This window comes from Ranitomeya imitator, chromosome 1, assembly GCF_032444005.1.
Source record: "Ranitomeya imitator isolate aRanImi1 chromosome 1, aRanImi1.pri, whole genome shotgun sequence".
NCBI classification, from domain to species: domain Eukaryota; kingdom Metazoa; phylum Chordata; class Amphibia; order Anura; family Dendrobatidae; genus Ranitomeya; species Ranitomeya imitator.
The window spans coordinates 12,841,050-12,863,321 of NC_091282.1; the positions used below are offsets into that span (position 1 = coordinate 12,841,050).

The 22,272-nt window shown below is 42.4% G+C and overlaps 1 protein-coding gene and 1 pseudogene across 1 annotated transcript in view; both read left to right on the plus strand.

Moving 5' to 3' along the window:
* Positions 1–12,723, plus strand: part of LOC138657436 (zinc finger protein ZFP2-like) — a 57,094-nt gene extending 44,371 nt beyond the window's left edge. Inside the window, exon 9 of the mRNA XM_069745227.1 lies at positions 10,580–12,723. Coding sequence (XP_069601328.1) covers positions 10,580–11,934 — 1,355 coding nt within the window. The 3' untranslated portion in view covers positions 11,935–12,723. The remainder of the gene's footprint in view (positions 1–10,579) is intronic.
* LOC138658290 (zinc finger protein 850-like) overlaps positions 1–22,272 on the plus strand; it is a 242,457-nt pseudogene that overhangs the window by 80,176 nt on the left and 140,009 nt on the right.

Here is a 22,272-nt window from a genome sequence, read left to right on the forward strand (position 1 = left end):
CAGAGAGCAGATATTATTATCCACTCACTCACATTATAACCAGTATAACTAAATAAAGTAGCCAGACGAACCTATAAAAAGTGTCAATGTGCAAAAAAAGTGCTAGTCATGCAAGGACATCTAGTCAGTCATAAACTGGGTAATTAGAGTAAAAGACCCAATCCTAATAAAAGATTAAGAATCTTATGAATGGCCATGTTATAATCCTCACCCATAAATATCCACTGTTAGGACCTGAGCGATGCAGCCCCAACGCGCGTTTCGCAGTCATTGCAGTTCAAGCCTGACATAAAGGACTTCAGTTCTTCGACAGGGCCCTGCCAAATGAACAGGACGTCATCAATATAGCGGTACCACCCAAGAATCTGGGAGGCGGCGTGTGCACCGTCTGGGAAGATGTTCCTTTCCCAGAACCCTAAAAAAAGATTTGCATATGAAGGCGCACACGCCGCCCCCATGGCGGTACCCCTGCACTGCAAATAGAACCGATCCTTGAATGTAAAAAAATTATGTGTCAGGATGAACTGCAACAACTCCAACACCAGGCCCCTAACATCTGCATCAAGATTACTTGACTCCAGAAAAAACTGGGCTGCCATCAGTCCATCACTATGGCGGATACTGGTGTACAATGATTCTATGTCAGCGGTAACCAACAACATATCCTCCTCCAAATGCATACCATTTAGACGTTTTAGGACGTCCGTAGTGTCTCTGACATAGGAGGGCAGCGTCTCAACCTGTGGTTTAAGATAGTGATCAAGAAATTTACAAACAGGGTCACAAAGCCCTCCTATGCCAGAGACAATCGGACGCCCTGGCGGGTTTATGGAATCCTTATGTATTTTTGGAAGGATATATAGGGTGGGGACCACCGGAAACTTCACCAAAAGGCCATCCATGATCTTCTTTGTAATAATCCCTTGTTCAAATGCCATTTCCAGAATATTACTAATATTACTAACGCGCGTTGGGGCTGCATCGCTCAGGTCCTAACAGTGGAGATTTATGGGTGAGGATTATAACATGGCCATTCATAAGATTCTTAATCTTTTATTAGGATTGGGTCTTTTACTCTAATTACCCAGTTTATGACTGACTAGATGTCCTTGCATGACTAGCACTTTTTTTGCACATTGACACTTTTTATAGGTTCGTCTGGCTACTTTATTTAGTTATACTGGTTATAATGTGAGTGAGTGGATAATAATATCTGCTCTCTGAGCCTACATGTTAAAACTTCCTTCCCATCCACTTACATATGTTGTTCCTGGGTGTTACACCTGTGAAGTCAGGCTTTTTTACTTTGTTCAAAAGTGATTGTTTATATCGTTGTATGTCATTATTTATTTGTAGTAATTTAATAAATTAATTTCTATTCAGAATACTATACTCTCTTTTTGGTTCTTTTGTATTGATTGCTGTTTTGAGAGTGTTCTGGGCTAAAATTAGCGCCCCCATGATGACATTAGAGGGGATTTGACATTTTGGGAATATGTTTTCTGTCTTGAAGACTGTATTGCTTATAGTGTTCTGTGTTTTCACAGCTACTTCTTCTGAGCAGATGGATTTTAGGGCCCGCGAAAAGGCATGGCTTGAGCAACTTGACAAAGTATTTAGCGATGGAACAGGTGTAATTTTAGATGTTAAATCCAGAGACGTCACAGAAATGACGTGCAAATTTAAGGATCTACTAAATAAACGGACGAGACTTTGGTGGAATAAATCTTTTTTGGAGAGATATGTGTCGTGTGGCCTGATTCCTAGAGGTCTCCGGGTTCAGGTCTTCCCTTCTTTCCCAGTAGAGGAGGAATCATTTAGAACATCATGGGAGGATCTGGCTTCTAATTGCTCCAAGGGGTTCATGGAACTATTGATAAAATCTAATCAAACAAAATTAGATGTGTTGGACATTGAGTTAAATGAGTTACAGAGTCAGCTTAATGGTTCACTGAATCCTGAGACACTGAATAAGTTCAATAAGGAGATCGAAAAAGAACTTGAAAAATGGGAGAAAGATATTGTTCTTAGTAAATCAAAGAAATATCAGCGAGATCTTAATGATAGACAAAATAATCGTGTCTATAGATGGAGAAAAGTGAATTTGAATCAGAAATCTTTTACTCGAGCAAGATCAGTCTCCTTCTCATCTGTTTCTTCCGTGGAAGACAAATCCCAGAATGGTGATCAGGGCAGACCCTTGTGGGAAAGGAGAGATCAAATAAGGGATGTTGCCCCAAAAGGAGGGAGAACTGGGAATAAACGTAAATTTACCTCGTCTCCCCAAAGAGAAAAGAAATCAAAAAATTCTTTGGAGGTAATTAATCTGTCCACACACACTATCTCTCCAACACAGAAAGAGGTTCTGGAGTTGGGACTGTCATTTGCGCCATGTAATAACTATGATTTTTTTACAGTCCTGAAGGATCTTCATTTGTTTTCGAGAAAACTAATCCTTAAAAAACTTCACTTCCGGATGCCGACTGAGGGAGAGTTGAATTCTACACTGGACTCAGAGATAATTGAAATTTTGGAGGAACTTGATACAGAGTCCGGATTGGAACCTACAGGTATTTCTCCACCTTGCATATCTCCCAGATCTACCACTTTCCCCCCTTTGTCTATTTGCCCACAAGTAGAGATATTTACTAAATTAGTGACCAATGATCTCAAACTATTAAACAATCATAGAAAAAAGGATAATTTGACATGGGCACAGAGAAAGGCCTTGGAAGAACTACGGTCACTTGAGGGGGTGGTTATAAAGCCGGCAGACAAGGGGGGGAATGTGGTCATCTGGCCGGTGGAGAAATACGAGAAAGAGGTATTTAGACAACTGCGAGATAGAGATACATATATGCCTCTCTCTGAGAATCCTCTCCAGATGTATAGGGAGAAACTTAGTAATATTCTGGAAATGGCATTTGAACAAGGGATTATTACAAAGAAGATCATGGATGGCCTTTTGGTGAAGTTTCCGGTGGTCCCCACCCTATATATCCTTCCAAAAATACATAAGGATTCCGTAAACCCGCCAGGGCGTCCGATTGTCTCTGGCATAGGAGGGCTTTGTGACCCTGTTTGTAAATTTCTTGATCACTATCTTAAACCACAGGTTGAGACGCTGCCCTCCTATGTCAGAGACACTACGGACGTCCTAAAACGTCTAAATGGTATGCATTTGGAGGAGGATATGTTGTTGGTTACCGCTGACATAGAATCATTGTACACCAGTATCCGCCATAGTGATGGACTGATGGCAGCCCAGTTTTTTCTGGAGTCAAGTAATCTTGATGCAGATGTTAGGGGCCTGGTGTTGGAGTTGTTGCAGTTCATCCTGACACATAATTTTTTTACATTCAAGGATCGGTTCTATTTGCAGTGCAGGGGTACCGCCATGGGGGCGGCGTGTGCGCCTTCATATGCAAATCTTTTTTTAGGGTTCTGGGAAAGGAACATCTTCCCAGACGGTGCACACGCCGCCTCCCAGATTCTTGGGTGGTACCGCTATATTGATGACGTCCTGTTCATTTGGCAGGGCCCTGTCGAAGAACTGAAGTCCTTTATGTCAGGCTTGAACTGCAATGACTTCAACATCAGGCTCACGTATACTTACCATCGTGAAGAAATTTCTTTTCTGGATATATTGGTTAAAAAACAAAATAATGGTTTACTGCAGACAGACATTTTTAGGAAAGAGACCGCAGTTAATTCACTGCTGCATGCGAGCTCTGCACACTCCAGGTCAACGATACAAGCTGTACCCACTGGGCAATTTCTCCGTATGAGGAGAATTTGCTCTTCAGACCAATCTTTCGAAAACCGGGCTCGGGATTTGGGGGATAGATTTAAAGATAGGGGATACAGCAGGAGATGTGTTAAAAAGGGTTATCTTAGAGCCAGAGCAGTTTCAAGAGATGAGCTACTTGTATCAAACAGAAGGGGGAGGAGTGATGATACTCCTATCAGATTTATCTCTACGAATAATCACCGGTGGGATAGCATCCGTAAAATATTACAAAAACATTGGTCCGTTTTGAAAACGGAACCAATTTTGGCTAAATTTATACCAGATAGTCCGTTAATGACACCTAGGAAAAGTAAGAATCTGAAAGACCTTCTGGTAAAAAGCCATTATATTGCAAAAGCTCCAAGCCTGTTTAATTCAGGCAAACAGAAAAACGGATGCTATCCCTGTGGTGATTGTCTGGGGTGTAGGAATATGGTTAGGACTACCTCTTTTTGTTCTGCTGATGGATTACGTAGTTTTAAAATCTTGGACTATATTTCATGCAGCACTACACATGTGATATATTGTGCTAGATGTCCATGTGGCCTGTTGTACGTGGGCCTCACCTCGCGTGAGTTGAGGGTGAGGACACGTGAACATGTCAGGGACATTCTGGCAGCTAAAAATGCTGTGGATGTCAGCGGACTTAAGACTATCCCCCGACATTTTAGTATCTACCACAAATGTAATCCGGCTGGATTCCAGATGTGGGGCATTGATAGAATACGGTTGGGGATTAGAGGAGGGGACCCCAAGAAGACTTTGGCGCAGCGGGAATGTCGCTGGATAACAGTGTTGGGAACCCTAACTCCAGCAGGTTTGAACGAACACATTAGTTTTGTCCCATTTCTTTAAATCATCTACCTCTCTGGTTTAATTTTTAATTTGTGTCTCATTGTGTCTTTTTATGTTGTTTTTATAGTTAATTATTATGCTTCGCAATTCCACAAAATTTCTGCTTATATATGGGTTCCTGTTTCTGATTGGAGGATCGGATAGAAGAGGAATAATATTATTGCCTATGGAGATGGACTTCGGATGCTGTCTGATATTCATAGTCAAGATGTCAAGATTTCGGGGAGACAAATTTTCTTTTTTTTATGACTATTTATGTATTAGTTTATGGTTCACTTTGTCAATAAGACTTTTTAGTCTCTTACATCCTATATATTATTTTTGATAAGTTTATCTCACTCATTTTGTATTGTTGTTTGCACGTTTTTGTATGATTATATAGTTTTTTGGCATATATATTATATGCTTTATTTTGTGCACTTATTTATACACATTGCACTTCACTAAGATTTTTGTCTCCCCTTATTTATTTATTTATCTTTTTTCGGGTGACTATGAAATTTTTGTGTAAGAATTAAGATCCATTTCCATCTATAGGTGTGGGATCCATGGCGCGCTGCTATTGGTAACTCTGCTGTGTTACTATTTATTATTTTCTTATTATAGCGGTACTTAAGAGGATTTGCCCTAGGGGAGCGCTTTGTATCTTCACCTATTTATTTTATTTTAATCTGGCAATGTTGTTCCCTTACTTAAGATGTAGTTTTTGAGATCCATCCAGCAGTAAATATGGTGTCCGGCGCTTGTGCACACGCCCAGGGGACGCCTTTCAGCGACGCGGCGCCAATGGTCTCTGCAAGTTCCGGTGTCGCCGATCTATGACGTCATGCGGGATTTCCCGCTCGGTGATGCTGGGGCTGGAGGCCGGAAGTGCCGCGGTCGCGGGATGCGACGCTCTGCGCGTGCGCCGCATTAACGCCGGCATAATGTATTCCCCTATATAATGAGCACTAATGGCACACAGTGAGTTACAGCCCCCCGAGGAAGCCAACGCGAAACGCGCGTTGGGGCTGCATCGCTCAGGTCCTAACAGTGGAGATTTATGGGTGAGGATTATAACATGGCCATTCATAAGATTCTTAATCTTTTATTAGGATTGGGTCTTTTACTCTAATTACCCAGTTTATGACTGACTAGATGTCCTTGCATGACTAGCACTTTTTTTGCACATTGACACTTTTTATAGGTTCGTCTGGCTACTTTATTTAGTTATACTGGTTATAATGTGAGTGAGTGGATAATAATATCTGCTCTCTGAGCCTACATGTTAAAACTTCCTTCCCATCCACTTACATATGTTGTTCCTGGGTGTTACACCTGTGAAGTCAGGCTTTTTTACTTTGTTCAAAAGTGATTGTTTATATCGTTGTATGTCATTATTTATTTGTAGTAATTTAATAAATTCATTTCTATTCAGAATACTATACTCTCTTTTTGGTTCTTTTGTATTGATTGCTGTTTTGAGAGTGTTCTGGGCTAAAATTAGCGCCCCCATGATGACATTAGAGGGGATTTGACATTTTGGGAATATGTTTTCTGTCTTGAAGACTGTATTGCTTATAGAGGTTCCCAGTTTGTTTCAAGGTTTTGGTGAGCTTTTTGTGCTAGGATGGGCATTGATTTGTCTTTTTCCTCGGCTTTCCATCCTCAGACTAATGGCCAGACCGAACGAACCAATCAGACCTTGGAAACATATCTGAGATGCTTTGTTTCTGCTGATCAGGATGATTGGGTGTCCTTCTTGCCTTTGGCTGAGTTCGCCCTTAATAATCGGGCCAGCTCGGCTACTTTGGTTTCGCCGTTTTTCTGCAACTCTGGGTTCCATCCTCGTTTCTCTTCAGGGCAGGTTGAGTCTTCGGACTGTCCTGGTGTGGATACGGTGGTGGACAGGTTACAGCAGATTTGGACTCATGTAGTGGACAATTTGACCTTGTCCCAGGAGAAGGCTCAACGTTTCGCTAATCGCAGACGCTGTGTGGGTCCCCGACTTCGTGTTGGGGATTTGGTTTGGTTGTCATCTCGTCATATTCCTATGAAGGTTTCCTCTCCTAAGTTTAAGCCTCGTTTCATTGGTCCGTATAGGATTTCTGAGGTTCTTAATCCTGTGTCTTTTCGTTTGACCCTTCCAGATTCTTTTTCCATCCATAACGTATTCCATAGGTCATTGTTGCGGAGATACGTGGCACCTATGGTTCCATCTGTTGATCCTCCTGCCCCGGTTTTGGTGGAGGGGGAGTTGGAGTATATTGTGAAGAAGATTTTGGATTCTCGTATTTCGAGACGGAAACTCCAGTATCTGGTTAAGTGGAAGGGTTATGGTCAGGAAGATAATTCCTGGGCCTTTGCCTCTGATGTCCATGCTGCCGATCTTGTTCGTGCCTTTCATATGGCTCATCCTGGTCGGCCTGGGGGCTCTGGTGAGGGTTCGGTGACCCCTCCTCAAGGGGGGGGGTACTGTTGTGAATTCTGTGGCAGAGCTCCCTCCTGTGGTCACAAGTGGTACTTCGGCTGATTCTGTCTATGAGCTTCCGTTGGTGGAGGTAAGTGGTACTGCGGCTTCTGAGTTTCCTTCCTCAGGTGATGTGGTGAAGTCGTTAGGTGCTGCTCTATTTAACTCCACCTAGTGCTTTGCTCCTGGCCTCCAGTCAATGTTCTAGTATTGGTCTTGCTTCCTCCTGGATCGTTCCTGTGGCCTGTCTGCTCTGCATGAGCTAAGTTTTGCTTGTGTTATTTTGGTTTGCTATTTTTTCTGTCCAGCGTGCTTAATTGGTTTTTCTGGCTTGCTGGAAGCTCTGGGACGCAGAGGGAGCACCTCCGTACCGTTAGTCGGTGCGGAGGGTCTTTTTGCCCCCTCTGTGTGGTTGTTTGTAGGGTTTTGTGTTGACCGCAAAGTTATCTTTCCTATCTTCGGTCTGTTCAGTAAGTTGGGCCTCACTTTGCTAAATCTATTTCATCTCTACGTTTGTATTTTCATCTCTACTCACAGTCATTATATGTGGGGGGCTGCCTTTTCCTTTGGGGTATTTCTCTGAGGCAAGGTAGGCTTGTTTTTCTGTCTTAGGCCTAGCTAGTTTCTCAGGCTGTGCCGAGTTGCATAGGGAGCGTTAGGCGCAATCCACGGCTGCCTCTAGTGTGGTTGGATAGGATTAGGGATTGCGGTCAGCAGAGTTCCCACGTCTCAGAGCTCGTCATATGTCTTTTGGTTATTGTCAGGTCACTTTGTGTGCTCTGAACTTCAAAATCCATTGTGGTTCTGAATTACCTAATCATAACAGTCCGACTCCCATGAGGCCATGGAGGTTTCTCGAGTGGGACCTAAGTCCCTGGCCGCTCGAGTACCCGTGGTTTGTAATATTTGCCAACAGTTAGGACATTATGCTAATAAATGTCCACAGCAGTCGGGAAAACGATCGCGTCTAGTAACCATTGGAGGTGGTTCACTAGACACAGCGGCATTTTCCTCCAAGCTGTCCTTTAAAGTGACAATCACTTTAGGCTCATCCACTCTAACAGTCGAGCTTTGTCTAGACTCAGGAGCAGAGGGGAATTTCAGGTCCTCTGCCTTTGCTCACCGCCACGCAATACCTCTGGTGATGCTCGCCAAACCGGTGACTGTTCGAGTAGTGAATGGGTCGACACTGCCCTCACAAATCACACATCAGACTATCCCTTTCACATTATCCATGTCCCCTTCCCATCAGGAGAGTATTTCCCTTCTTGTCCTTCCCGAGGGAATGGACGAGATTCTGCTGGGAATACCCTGGCTCCGTTTCCACTCCCCACATATACTGAGTGGACCTCTGGGAGGATATTGGGTTGGAGTGATTCATGTAAGGGTAGATATGTGAGAGAGTGCGTTCAGGTTGCCACTACAGAGATACCCGCAGATCTTACTTCCCTTCCGAAGTGCTTTTGGTCCTATGCAGACGTGTTCTCCATAAAGGCTGCGGAGACCCTTCCGCATCACTGCCCCTATGACTGTCCTATTGATCTCATGCCTGGAGCAGAACCTCCTCGGGGACGGGTCTATCCCCTCTCTCTCCCGGAAACGGAGGCTATGTCCCAAGAGAATTTGGCAAGAGGGTTCATTAGGAAGTCAGTGTCATCTGCAGTGGCAGGGTTCTTCTTTGTGCAGAAGAAAGGAGAATTACGTCCATGCATAGATTACAGGGGTCTTAACGCCATCACCGTTAAGAATGAGTACCCGTTGCCCCTGATTTCTGAGCTCTTTGATAGGCTATGGGGAGCAAGGGTATTTACCAAAATTAGATCTGTGGGGTGCTTATAACCTGATTCGCATCCATAAGGGGGACGAATGGAAGACGGCTTTTAATACCAGGGATGGGCACTATGAATATCTGGTGATTTTTCATATTTTTGGCTCCTGTGCTGGGGACAGTGACCCTGTTAGTTTCAAGTATCACCGCATGGATTTCATTTTGCCTTGACCTAGTTCTGTGAGCTGATATTATTTCCTTTTTTTTCCTTATGTGAAATCTCCTCTCTGCAGTCAAGCTTTCTTCAGAGTCTTCTCTGGGGACATTTGCTTTCACCCCTCCTAGATGCTGCTAATCGCAGCTCGGCATCTGATCTAGCAGTCTGAGGCTGTGTTTGTCAGCATCTGAGAAGTCTGGGTGAAAGCACGTATCCGCAGAAACGACTGATGAACACCCAGTTGGACTGCAATGCAGAGATTTCACATAGTGCGCTTCAGGAGGAACAAATGTAAATATCTCTGCAATGGAGTCACTTAGTGTGGAACAGAAAAGAGCGGTGGAATCATCAGAGCTCAGGAATTTTTACAACATATTTAACTCAATTTTTTTTTAGCAAGTGACAAGTCCATTTTAAAGGAGGCATGTGATTAGGATTTAACCCCTTAATGTGCCTTCATCGTTATTTGTCTGCTTCTAAGATTTCTGGCTGGAGTTCGGTTAAGCGCAAAAAAGGCAGAGATGCTTACCTGCCTAGGCCTCCAAACAAATGCACTAACAGGATGCAGTGGACCCATGTGGTTAAGATGGCAGCAACACAGGGGCAGAAATACCGATGAGGCAGCCACTCACAACCTACCAAATTAATGGAGGGGTGGCTGCTTGGCATATGACTGCACGTAAGAGACTTGTATGTGGCCCTGTTCACACAATGGGAATGCACAGCATCCAGGTTAGCAGCCTAGTAGTGACACACCTCTATTAGCTCAGGCCGGCTGCCCAGCGCTAATAAGATACATCCCATGTGAACAGACACCACAGTTTACAAGACAGAATGGGCCCAACTGCACCCCGAAAAAGTGCCAAAAACACATATAAAAAATATATGCAGTCATATGCCAAGCAGCCACCCCCTCCATTAATTTGGTAGGCTGTGAGTGGCTGCCTCATCGGTATTTCTGACCCTGTGTTGCCGCCATCTTAACCACATGGGTCCACTGCATTTGTTTGGAGACCTAGGCAGGCAAGCATCTCTGCCTTTTTTGCTATTTTTCTGAATTTTTGGAGGATCTCTGGAGTTCGGTTACTCGCGGATGCAAGGGTCACCTTTGTGATTAGTCAATCTCATTTGCATATGGTTCTGAAATATTAAAACTCAATTTTTTATTGTTTGGACACTATTCTACACTAAGGGCATTATAGGAAGCTTGACAGGGTGAAATGCTACTGGTGGTATAGTCGGGGTAAATCCTGATGACAGGTTACCTTTAAGAAATGTCTATTTGCTGTCTAATCTCTGCCACTCCTGACTTGTGCCAATGTCACCAGTCTTATTCATTTTACCCATCATTTTGTTAATGTTATGGCATGTAGTTGTCTTCCTTATTAACGGTACTTTCACTGACGAGGGTCTTCATTGTGAGCTCCATAAAATAAATTTAGAAATCCCTTGTGTGTTGTAGAAAAAAAATCACATACAATCTATCTTTCATCTTTATAGGAAATCCTTGTGAGAATAACGGATTATCACTAAACTGTAAAAAAGAAGATATCAGGAAGCACTCTAATGGAGAAAACCATATTATCCATTCTGGACTTCACAGTACTTCATTTTCTTATAATCTTCCTAATCATAAGGAATGCTCTCCTGAGCAATCTCGTATTATTACCACAATTCCTGGTGACAAAGTGGATACAAGATTTCAGTGTGACAAGGAATTTACTAGAAGCTCAGAAGATCTAACTCAAAGCAAACATGAAGGAGAGAAGCCATACTCCTGTTCAGAATGTGGCAAATGCTTTAAAACTAAAGCAAGATTTGTTATACATGAGAGAATTCACACTGGAGAAAAGCCATTTTCATGCTCAGAATGTGGGAAGGCCTTCTCAGATAAAGGGAGTCTTATTAGACATCAGAGAATTCACACAGGAAAGACTCCATATTCATGTTCAGAATGTGGGAAATGCTTTACAAATAAATCGAGATTTGTTATACATGAGAGAATTCACACAGGAGAGAAGCCATTTTCATGCTCAGAATGTGGGAAGGCCTTCTCAGATAAAGGAAGTCTAATTACACATCAGAGAATTCACACAGGAGAGACTCCATATTCATGTTCAGAATGTGGGAAATCATTCACAGATAAAGGGAATCTTCTTACACATCAGAAAATTCACACAGGAGATAAGCCATATTCATGTCTAGAATGTGGGAAATGCTTTACAATTAAATCAAAATGTGTTAGACATCAGAGAAGTCACACAGGAGAAAAGCCATTTTCATGTTCGGAATGTGGGAATTCTTTTACAGATAAAGGGAGTCTTATTAGACATCAGAGAATACATACAGGAGAGACTCCTTATGTATGTTCAGAATGTGGGAAATGTTTTAGAGGTCAGGCAAATCTTGTTAAACATCTAAGAATTCACACTGGGGAGAGACCGTTTTCATGTTTACAATGTGGAAAAAGCTTTACAAATACATCACAACGTAAAAAGCATCAGAGAAGTCACACCGGAGAAAAGCCATTTTCATGTTCGGAATGTGGGAATTCTTTTACTGTTAAAGGGAGTCTTATTAAACATCAGAGAAGTCACACAGGAGAGAAGCCGTATTCATGTTCACTCTGTGAGAAATGCTTTGCAGATAAATCTAGTCTTGTGAGACATGAAAGACACCACACAGGAGAAAAGCCATATTCATGTCCAGAATGTGGGAAATCTTTTCTAAATAAATCAAGTCTTATTACACACGAGAGAAATCACACAGGAGATAAGCCGTATTCATGTTCACTGTGTGGGAAAGCTTTTATAAATAAATCAAATCTTGTTAGACATGAGAAAAGTCATACATGAAAAAAACTGTATTCATATTCAGAATGTGGGAAATCTTTTTGTCATGGCTTCATCTTTACTGTGGGCTAGGGCCCCTTGTGAGTGATGGTGCAGCCGCCCTATGGGTTCTGGAGTGTGCTGAACTGTCAATGTGAGTGACAATCCAATCTGATCCTGGGGCGTGCTGGGCACTCAGCATTTTGATCGACAGTCGAATAGCTCAATCTGGCTTGCAGGCGTTTCCTCATGTGCCTCCCGTCCTTGGTGATTTGCTAGGTGTGAGCAGATTGGTGTCAGCTGTAGCTGAGCTTAGTTTTGTGCGTGCTTAGATCTGCATCTGATTGTGTCTTTCTCTGATATTGTTGCCGAAATTAGGATTTGTCGTGACCATTTGTGTGGATTATCCCTTCTGTTCTTGACGCTCTCTGACTGCAGGTACCTGAACCCGGACTTGGTCTCTGATTCTTTTTTTTTTCTTCCTCCCTTGTCTTGACGTAGCGGTATCTGACCTCGGACCTCCTGACTTCCCTGTTACAAGGCTTGTCTGTGAATAGTGACTCAGTGTCACACTTTTATATGTAAATCATCTTGTAAAACATGAAACAGAAGTCATACAGTATAGAAACTGTAATTATGTTCACTGTGTTTTATAAATTTTAAACAGTGTTAAGCATAAGTGAGTACATCCACTTTGATAGATAAGATTTTAATTAAAGGGAATCTGTCAGCATGATTTTGCTGAGTAACCTACAGACAGTCAAGTCGGCGCTGTTATACTGATTAAAATGATACCTCGGTTGATTAAATCAGTCTTGTGGTTGTTGTTTAATCTTTATTTTCAGTTAATGATTTGCTTGTGCTCCGGGTGGCCTGTGGGCGTGGCTGTGGGAGGGGCTTAATGTGGTGTTCTGCTTACATTTTCATCTATATCGGGTTTTTTTGAAAAAAAAATTCACATTTGGTGGGCAGGCGGCGGCGCCAGCATGATCTCATCTATAATATACATTTAATTATATATGTTAATTTATTCAGAAAAAAAACCTCTTAAAATGGCGCCAGCCGCACCTGCGATATGATAGCTGCTACTGCGCTGGCACCACATCCCACCTGCATTGCGATGATAACGATGTCCAGAGACGCAATAAAGCCACTCTGATATTTTCTCTTAAACCAGGCGAACACTTCCAGCCAGACACAGATCTTCGTTTGCATATGTCCAAAATGGAAAATCTTCTAACCAAAGAGATGAGTTTGGTGGGATTGCACCACTCTCCAATCTTATCTGGAGAAACATGATTCCTCGGGCCTTAGGTTAAAGAAAATATCCACAACTGTTTACTCAGATTCTTTTAAACAGAAATTGTGGGACACCCCCACAGACTTCTCCTTTCAACTCATGAAATTGATTACTGAGGAAGAGGAACATACTCTTACTGAAATAAAACAAAAGATCATGGATTTGAGCACTAATATGAAGGATTATTCATCTTCCAAACAATATGATATTCTCAATCAATCCACGAAAGAAAAGATTTTACATCTAGAGGAAACAATTATGACCACTAAAAAGCACAAGTTTGATAGAGATCACAATGACTATATTAAATATGAAGTCTACTTGTGGAAACGTAGCAGGCCTAATAAATTCTCCTCAAAATCTATTCTTAAGAGACATGGGCATAATAAACACACTTAAATGGATAAAAACCTAAATAAAACAGTCAGCTTTAATAATATGGATTCTTCAGTAGACAGTTTTGAATACTATACCTCAAAGGATCTTTCAGATTCTTCGTCGGAATACCCACCTCCCAGCGCTACGAGACGCAATACGGCTTACAACAAAGGGGTTCTTCACAAGGATCTTCATCCAAAATTGAATTAAACAAACGGAAAAGGAGGCGGAGAGGGGGGAAGAAACATAAAAAGCGCTTCCTTAAACACCAGGAAATAGATAAGGAGACTGAATTAAATCTGAATCTTTCAGTAATCAAATTTTCAAGTTATATAATTATTATTTATTTATATAGCCCCATTGATTCCATGGTGCCTTACATGAGAAGGGGTTACATACAAGTTACAGATATCACTTACAGTAAACAAACTAACAATGACAGACTGATACAGAGGGGTGAGGAACCTGCCCTTGCGGGCTTACATTCTACAGGATTATGGGGAAGGAGACAGTAGGTTGAGGGTTGCAGGAGCTCCGGTGTTGGTGAGGCGGTAGCTTCGGTAGTGATGAGGCGGCAGCGGGGTCAGTGCAGGCTGTAGGCTTTACCGAAGAGATGGGTTTTCAGGTTCCATCTGAAGGATCCGAATGTGGTGGATAGTCAGACGTGTTGTGAATTCTGTGGCAGAGTTCACTCCTGTGGTCACAAGTGGTACTTCGGCTGATTCTCTCTGGGAGCTTCCGTTTGTGGAGGAAAGTGGTACTGCAGCTTCTGAGTTTCCTCCCTCAGGTGATCTGGTGAGGTCGTTAGCTGCTTCTCTACTTAACTCCACCTGATGCTTTGATCCATGCTTCCTGTCAATGTTCCAGTGTTGGACTTGTGTTTCTCTGGATCATTCCTGTGGCCTGCTGCTCTGCATAGCTAAGTGCTTCTCTGCTATTTGTTGCTATTTTTTCTGTCCAGCTTGTCTATTTGTTTTGCTGGAAGCTCTGGGACGCAAAGGGTGTACCTCCGTGCCGTTAGTTCGGTACGGAGGGTCTTTTTGCCCCCTTTGCGTGGTTTTCTTTAGGGTTTTGTGTAGACCGCAAAGTTATCTTTCCTATCCTCGTTCTGTCTAGAATATCGGGCCTCACTTTGCTGAATCTATTTCATCCCTACGTTTGTCTTTTCATCTTACTCACAGTCATTATATGTGGGGGGCTGCCTTTTCCTTTGGGGTATTTCTCTGAGGCAAGGTAGGCTTATTTTTCTATCTTCAGGCTAGTTAGTTTCTCAGGCTGTGCCGAGTTGCATAGGGAGCGTTAGGCGCAATCCACAGCTGCCTCTAGTTGTGTTTGGAGAGGATCAGGAATTGCGGTCTACAGAGTTTCCACGTCTCAGAGCTCGTTCTATTATTTTGGGTTATTGTCAGATCACTGTATGTGCTCTGATCGCTATGTACATTGTGTTACTGAATTGCCTTTCATAACACAGACGTGTTGGGGCAAAGAATTCCAGAGGATGGGGGATATTCGGGAGAAGTCTTGGAGGCGGTTGGATGAGGAGCGAATAAGTGTGGAGGAGAGAAGGAGGTCCTTGGAGGACCGGAGATCACGTGAGGGAAGATATCGGGAGATTAGTTCAGAGATATATGGGGGAGACAGGTTATGGATGGCTTTGTAGGTCAGTATTAGTAATTTGAACTGGATACGTTGAGTGAATGGGAGCCAGTGAAGAGATTTGCAGAGGGGGGAAGCAGAGGAGTAGCGAGGAGAGAGATGAATTAGTCGGGCAGCAGTGTTAAGAATGGACTGGAGAGGTGCAAGGGTGTTAGCAGGGAGGTCGCAGAAAAGGATGTTGCAGTAGTCAAGGCGGGAGATGATGAGGGCGTGCACAAGCATTTTAGTAGATTGACGGTTGAGGAAAGGACGGATTCTGGAGATATTTCAGGAGGTGAAAAGAGCTTGGATGTGCGGTTTGAAGGACAGGGCAGAGTCTAAGGTTACTCCGAGGCAGCGGACTTCCGGTACGGGGGAAATCATGATGTCATTGATTGCGATAGATAGGTCAGGTAAGGAAGATCTATGGGATGGAGGAAAGATGGATGAGTTCAGATTTGTCCACATTGAGTTTGAGGAAGCGAGAGGAGAAGAAGGAGGATATGGCTGATAGGCACTCTGGGATTCTGGACAGCAGAGCGGTGACGTCTAGGCCAGAGAAGTAGATCTGAGTGTCATCAGCATAGAGGTGGTACTGGAAGCCATGGGACTTTGAGTTGTCCCAAGCCAAGTGTATAGATGGAGAAGAGTAGGGGTCCTAGAACAGAGCCTTGGGGGACTCCAACAGAGAGAGGGTAGGATGAGGAGGTAGTGTGGGAGTGGGAGACGCTGAATGTGCGGTTGGAAAGGTACAAGGAGATCCAGGATAAGGCGAGGTCTTTGATGCCAAAGGAGGAGAGGATCTGTAGTAAGAGGCAGTGGTCAACCGTGTCGAAAGCAGAGGACAGGTCTAGAAGGAGGAGTACAGAGTATTGTCCACTAGCTTTCGCGGTAAGTAGGATAATCTGTGATTCTCAACTTCAATTATTATCCATAGATTATCCTTTTCACCAACCAATGAATTCAAAGTACAGTATAAAAGACCATTCTAGATGTCAATAAATTTGTTAGGAACCTTTGCACTGCCACTTTCCAGATGATCCGGATGGATCGGGAAATATTTCCAATGAATCTTACAAAGAAGAAGATACAGACATTTGCAATATTCTTGGCTTTGAGGTACAAAGTTCAGTTCACACCCTTCAACAATTGTCTACAGATTCTCTGGATAACACACTGGATAGGAATTTTCGATATAGAATATAAAACCCATGTTTTTATCCCTTGCAGTCCTGCCCAGTAGTCCTTGATGATTTTCAGGAATTAGTGGAAAAAGACTTACATATATTGAAAGCGAAAATTGGAAAAGAACAATCCAAATCTAATTTGTCAAAAAAAGAAAAAAAAAGCATTGAAAGAACTTTCAGATAATAAGGATATGGTGATACGAAGAGCTGGTAAGCAGGGAGAAATAGTAATTCTGAAGGCAGGACTATGTGAAATGTTCAATATGGATATGCTAGACAGTCAAATGTACCAAAGCTTGACCTTTCATCCTACTGCTAAGTTCCTAAAGGCTTTGGAAAATGTATTACAGGAGGGTGTTGAAATGGGAGTTTTGACAGATAAATTGTCATGAGATTTATTAGTACATTTCCAGTTACCCCCATTTTTCACTCTCTCCCTAAAATTCATAACGGTCAATTTCCTCCCCTTCTACGGCCCATTGTAGCAGGGATAGGTCGTTTAGGAGAAAAACTTTAGTTCATGGTTAGATATGTATCTTCAGCCCTTGGTACAAAATATTCATATTTACTTAGGAGACACCAAACATGTAATTTCATCCTTGGATGGTTCCCGTTGGTCAGAACATTGTATATGGTTATCATGTGATGTCATTGGCCTATATTCCAGCATTCCTCATACCTTCCTCATAATTTTCTCTGCTGCGTCTGACCTCCGATACCATATCAGGTGGTATGGCCATTGTTTTGACGACCTCCTCCTGATATAGGAGGGGACGGAGGAGACAGCCTTAGAATTTGTGACATGGATGAAATATAATGATATGAATTTGGGTTTTGCATTTAACATACAACCTAAAAAAAATGATTTTTTGAATATTTCGCCAGAGGGACTTCCCCCATTTAGGAAAAGTGCAACCACTAATTCCACACTTTATGCTACATCTTGTCACTCAAATCAAACGATAAAAAATATCCCACTGGGCGAATTTATCCTCACCAGCAGACATACTTCTCAGGTCGTCACCTTCAATGAGAAAGCTCTTAAAGTGAACAATAGATTCCGAGAACGAGGATTCGCCGAGTGGATGATGGACCGAGCAAGAACTGTAGTAGCCCATAGCAACAGAGACAATAGGTGGAAAGAGAAAAATAACACTGCAAAAGAAAATGAGTCTGTTAACCATCCGGTGTCATTCGATACACATAGTATAGCCCACAGTTGTCAGAAATTAAGAAGATGATACAAAAATACATCCCCATTTTATATCAAAATGACAAATTAAAGAAAATAATAATTTTATTTATATAGCGCCAACGTATTCCGCAGCGCTTTACAAATTATAGAGGGGACTTGTACAGACAATAGACATTACAGCATAACAGAAATCACAGTTCAAAATAGATACCAGGAGGAGTGAGGGCCCTGCGGCTCGCAAGCTACAAACTATGAGGAAAAGGGGAGACACGAGAGGTGGATGGTAACAATTGCTTTCAATGTTTGGACCGGCCATAGTGTAAGGCTCGGGTGTTCATGTAAAGCTGCATGAAGTGGTTATCAGCCTAAGTATGTAGCAGTACAGACACAGAGGGCTAATAACTGTATAAAGTGTATGAGAACATGATGCGAGGAACCTGATTATGGTTTAAGGTTTTTTTTTTTTAATGGGCCACACAGGGATAGTTAGGTTAATGCGTTGAGGCGGTAGGCCAATCTGAACAAATTAGTTTGTAGGGCACGCTTGAAACTGTTAGGATTGGGGATTAATCGTATTAACCTGGGTAGTGCATTCCAAAGAATCAGCACAGCACATGTAAAGTCTTGGAGACCGGAGTGGGAGGTTCTGATTATTGAGGATGCTAACCTGAGGTCATTAGCGGAGCGAAGCGGAGGACACGGGTAGGGTGGTAGACTGAGACCAGAGTGGAGATGTAGGGTGGTGCAGAGCCATGGAGAGCTTTGTGGATGAGGGTAGTAGTTTTGTACTGGATTCTGGAGTGGATGGGTAGCCAGTGTAATGACTGGCACAAGGTAGAGGCATCGGTGTAACGGTTGCTGAGGAATATGATCCTGGCTGCAGCATTCTTGACAGATTGGAGCGGGGAGAGTTTGGTAAGAGGCCGATTAGTAGAGCGTTACAATAGTCCAGACGAGAATGAATAAGTGAAACAGTAAGAGTTTTTGCAAAGTCGAAAATAAGAAAAGGGCGAATTCTAGAAATGTTTTTGAGGTGCAGATAAGAAGAGCGAGCCAGTGATCGGATGTGGGGGGTGAATGAAAGCTCGGAATCAAGGATGACCCCAAGGCAGCGGGCATGTTGCTTTGGAGTAATGGTGGAACCGCACACGGAGATGGCAATGTCAGGCAAAGGTAGGTTAGTAGAGGGAGAAAACATGAGGAATTCAGCTTTTGACAGGTTCAGTTTCAGATAGAGAGAGGACATGATGTTAGAGACAGCGGTAAGACAATCACTGGTGTTTACTAAAAAGGACGGCGTGATAACAGGAGAAGAGGTGTATAATTGGGTGTCGTCAGCATAGAGATGGTACTGGAACCCAAATCTACTGATTGTTTGTCCAATAGGGGCAGTATACAAAGAGAAGAGGAGGGGGCCCAGGACTGATCCTTGAGGAACCCCAACAGTAAGGGGAAGGTGAGAGGAGGAGGAACCAGGAAAACATACAGTGAAGGATCGGTCAGAGAGATAGGAGGAGAACCAGGAGAGAACGGTGTCGTTGAGACCGATGGAGCGGAGCATAGTGAGGAGGAGCTGATGATCCACAGTATCGAATGCTGCTGAGAGATCCAAGAGCATTAGCATGGAGTAGTGACCATTAGATTTAGCTGTTAGTAGTTTATTAGAGCCTTTAGTGAGGGCAGTTTCAGTAGAGTGTAAAGAGCGGAAACCAGATTGAAGAGGGTCGAGAAGAGCGTTATCTGAGAGATAGCGGGTAAGACGGGAGTGGACCAAGTGCTCGAGGAGTTTAGAGATGAAGGGAAGATTAGAGACAGGTCTATAATTAGCGGCACAGTTTTGATTGAGGGATGGTTTAATTAAATACTTAATAATCATTCAGATATTCCACCAGAAGGCGCCTACTCTGGGAAACCTCCTATCCCTTAGTCTATATCTAAACCAACAGATGGATATGGGTAAAATTTGGCTCCACACGGTGGACATAGAATATGTACATGCTGCAATCACATGGAAAATACTAAGGAATTTTATTGTACAGTTACAAATAAATCCTACAAAATTAATGTATAAACTTTAACACTGAGTACGTTCTATATGTAATAATTGTACATCTTGTAATTTACCATATGTCGGTTGTACAACATAGTAACATAGTAACATAGTTAGTAAGGCCGAAAAAAGACATTTGTCCATCCAGTTCAGCCTATATTCCATCATAATAAATCCCCAGATCTACGTCCTTCTACAGAACCTAATAATTGTATGATACAATATTGTTCTGCTCCAGGAAGACATCCAGGCCTCTCTTGAACCCCTCGACTGAGTTCGCCATCACCACCTCCTCAGGCAAGCAATTCCAGATTCTCACTGCCCTAACAGTAAAGAATCCTCTTCTATGTTGGTGGAAAAACCTTCTCTCCTCCAGACGCAAAGAATGCCCCCTTGTGCCCGTCACCTTCCTTGGTATAAACAGATCCTCAGCGAGATATTTGTATTGTCCCCTTATATACTTATACATGGTTATTAGATCGCCCCTCAGTCGTCTTTTTTCTAGACTAAATAATCCTAATTTCGCTAATCTATCTGGGTATTGTAGTTCTCCCATCCCCTTTATTAATTTTGTTGCCCTCCTTTGTACTCTCTCTAGTTCCATTATATCCTTCCTGAGCACCGGTGCCCAAAACTGGACACAGTACTCCATGTGCGGTCTAACTAGGGATTTGTACAGAGGCAGTATAATGCTCTCATCATGTGTATCCAGACCTCTTTTAATGCACCCCATGATCCTGTTTGCCTTGGCAGCTGCTGCCTGGCACTGGCTGCTCCAGGTAAGTTTATCATTAATTAGGATCCCCAAGTCCTTCTCCCTGTCAGATTTACCCAGTGGTTTCCCGTTCAGTGTGTAATGGTGATATTGATTCCCTCTTCCCATGTGTATAACCTTACATTTATCATTGTTAAACCTCATCTGCCACCTTTCAGCCCAAGTTTCCAACTTATCCAGATCCATCTGTAGCAGAATACTATCTTCTCTTGTATTAACTGCTTTACATAGTTTTGTATCATCTGCAAATATCGATATTTTACTGTGTAAACCTTCTACCAGATCATTAATGAATATGTTGAAGAGAACAGGTCCCAATACTGACCCCTGCGGTACCCCACTGGTCACAGCGACCCAGTTAGAGACTATACCATTTATAACCACCCTCTGCTTTCTATCACTAAGCCAGTTACTAACCCATTTACACACATTTTCCCCCAGACCAAGCATTCTCATTTTGTGTACCAACCTCTTGTGCGGCACGGTATCAAACGCTTTGGAAAAATCGAGATATACCACGTCCAATGACTCACCGTGGTCCAGTCTATAGCTTACCTCTTCATAAAAACTGATTAGATTGGTTTGACAGGAGCGATTTCTAATAAACCCATGCTGATATGGAGTTAAACAGTTATTCTCATTGAGATAATCCAGAATAACATCCCTCAGAAACCCTTCAAATATTTTACCAACAATAGAGGTTAGACTTACTGGCCTATAATTTCCAGGTTCACTTTTAGAGCCCTTTTTGAATATTGGCACCACATTTGCTATGCGCCAGTCCTGCGGAACAGACCCTGTCGCTATAGAGTCACTAAAAATAAGAAATAATGGTTTATCTATTACATTACTTAGTTCTCTTAGTACTCGTGGGTGTATGCCATCCGGACCCGGAGATTTATCTATTTTAATCTTATTTAGCCGGTTTCGCACCTCTTCTTGGGTTAGATTGGTGACCCTTAATATAGGGTTTTCATTGTTTCTTGGGATTTCACCTAGCATTTCATTTTCCACCGTGAATACCGTGGAGAAGAAGGTGTTTAATATGTTAGCTTTTTCCTCGTCATCTACAACCATTCTTTCCTCACTATTTTTTAAGGGGCCTACATTTTCAGTTTTTATTCTTTTACTATTGATATAGTTGAAGAACAGTTTGGGATTAGTTTTACTCTCCTTAGCAATGTGCTTCTCTGTTTCCTTTTTGGCAGCTTTAATTAGTTTTTTAGATAAAGTATTTTTCTCCCTATAGTTTTTTAGAGCTTCAATGGTGCCATCCTGCTTTAGTAGTGCAAATGCTTTCTTTTTACTGTTAATTGCCTGTCTTACTTCTTTGTTTAGCCACATTGGGTTTTTCCTATTTCTAGTCCTTTTATTCCCACAAGGTATAAACCGCTTACACTGCCTATTTAGGATGTTCTTAAACATTTCCCATTTATTATCCGTATTTTCATTTCTGAGGATATTGTCCCAGTCTACCAGATTAAGGGCATCTCTAAGCTGTTCAAACTTTGCCTTCCTAAAGTTCAATGTTTTTGTGACTCCCTGACAAGTCCCCCTAGTGAAAGACAGGTGAAACTGCACAATATTGTGGTCGCTATTTCCTAAATGCCCAACCACCTGCAGATTTGTTATTCTGTCAGGTCTATTAGATAGTATTAGGTCTAACAAATCAACTTAAAGTGAGAATAAGACGCCACTTCTCAGATGCCGCAAACAAAATGGTGGTTAATGCTCAGCGGCTTATGAGCACTTTTCATCATTCCACAATGGAGATACTACAAATTGTAGAGTTTATAGGTATAGTTTTAAAACCACTAAGAGGAAGAGATCACCATAGAAAAC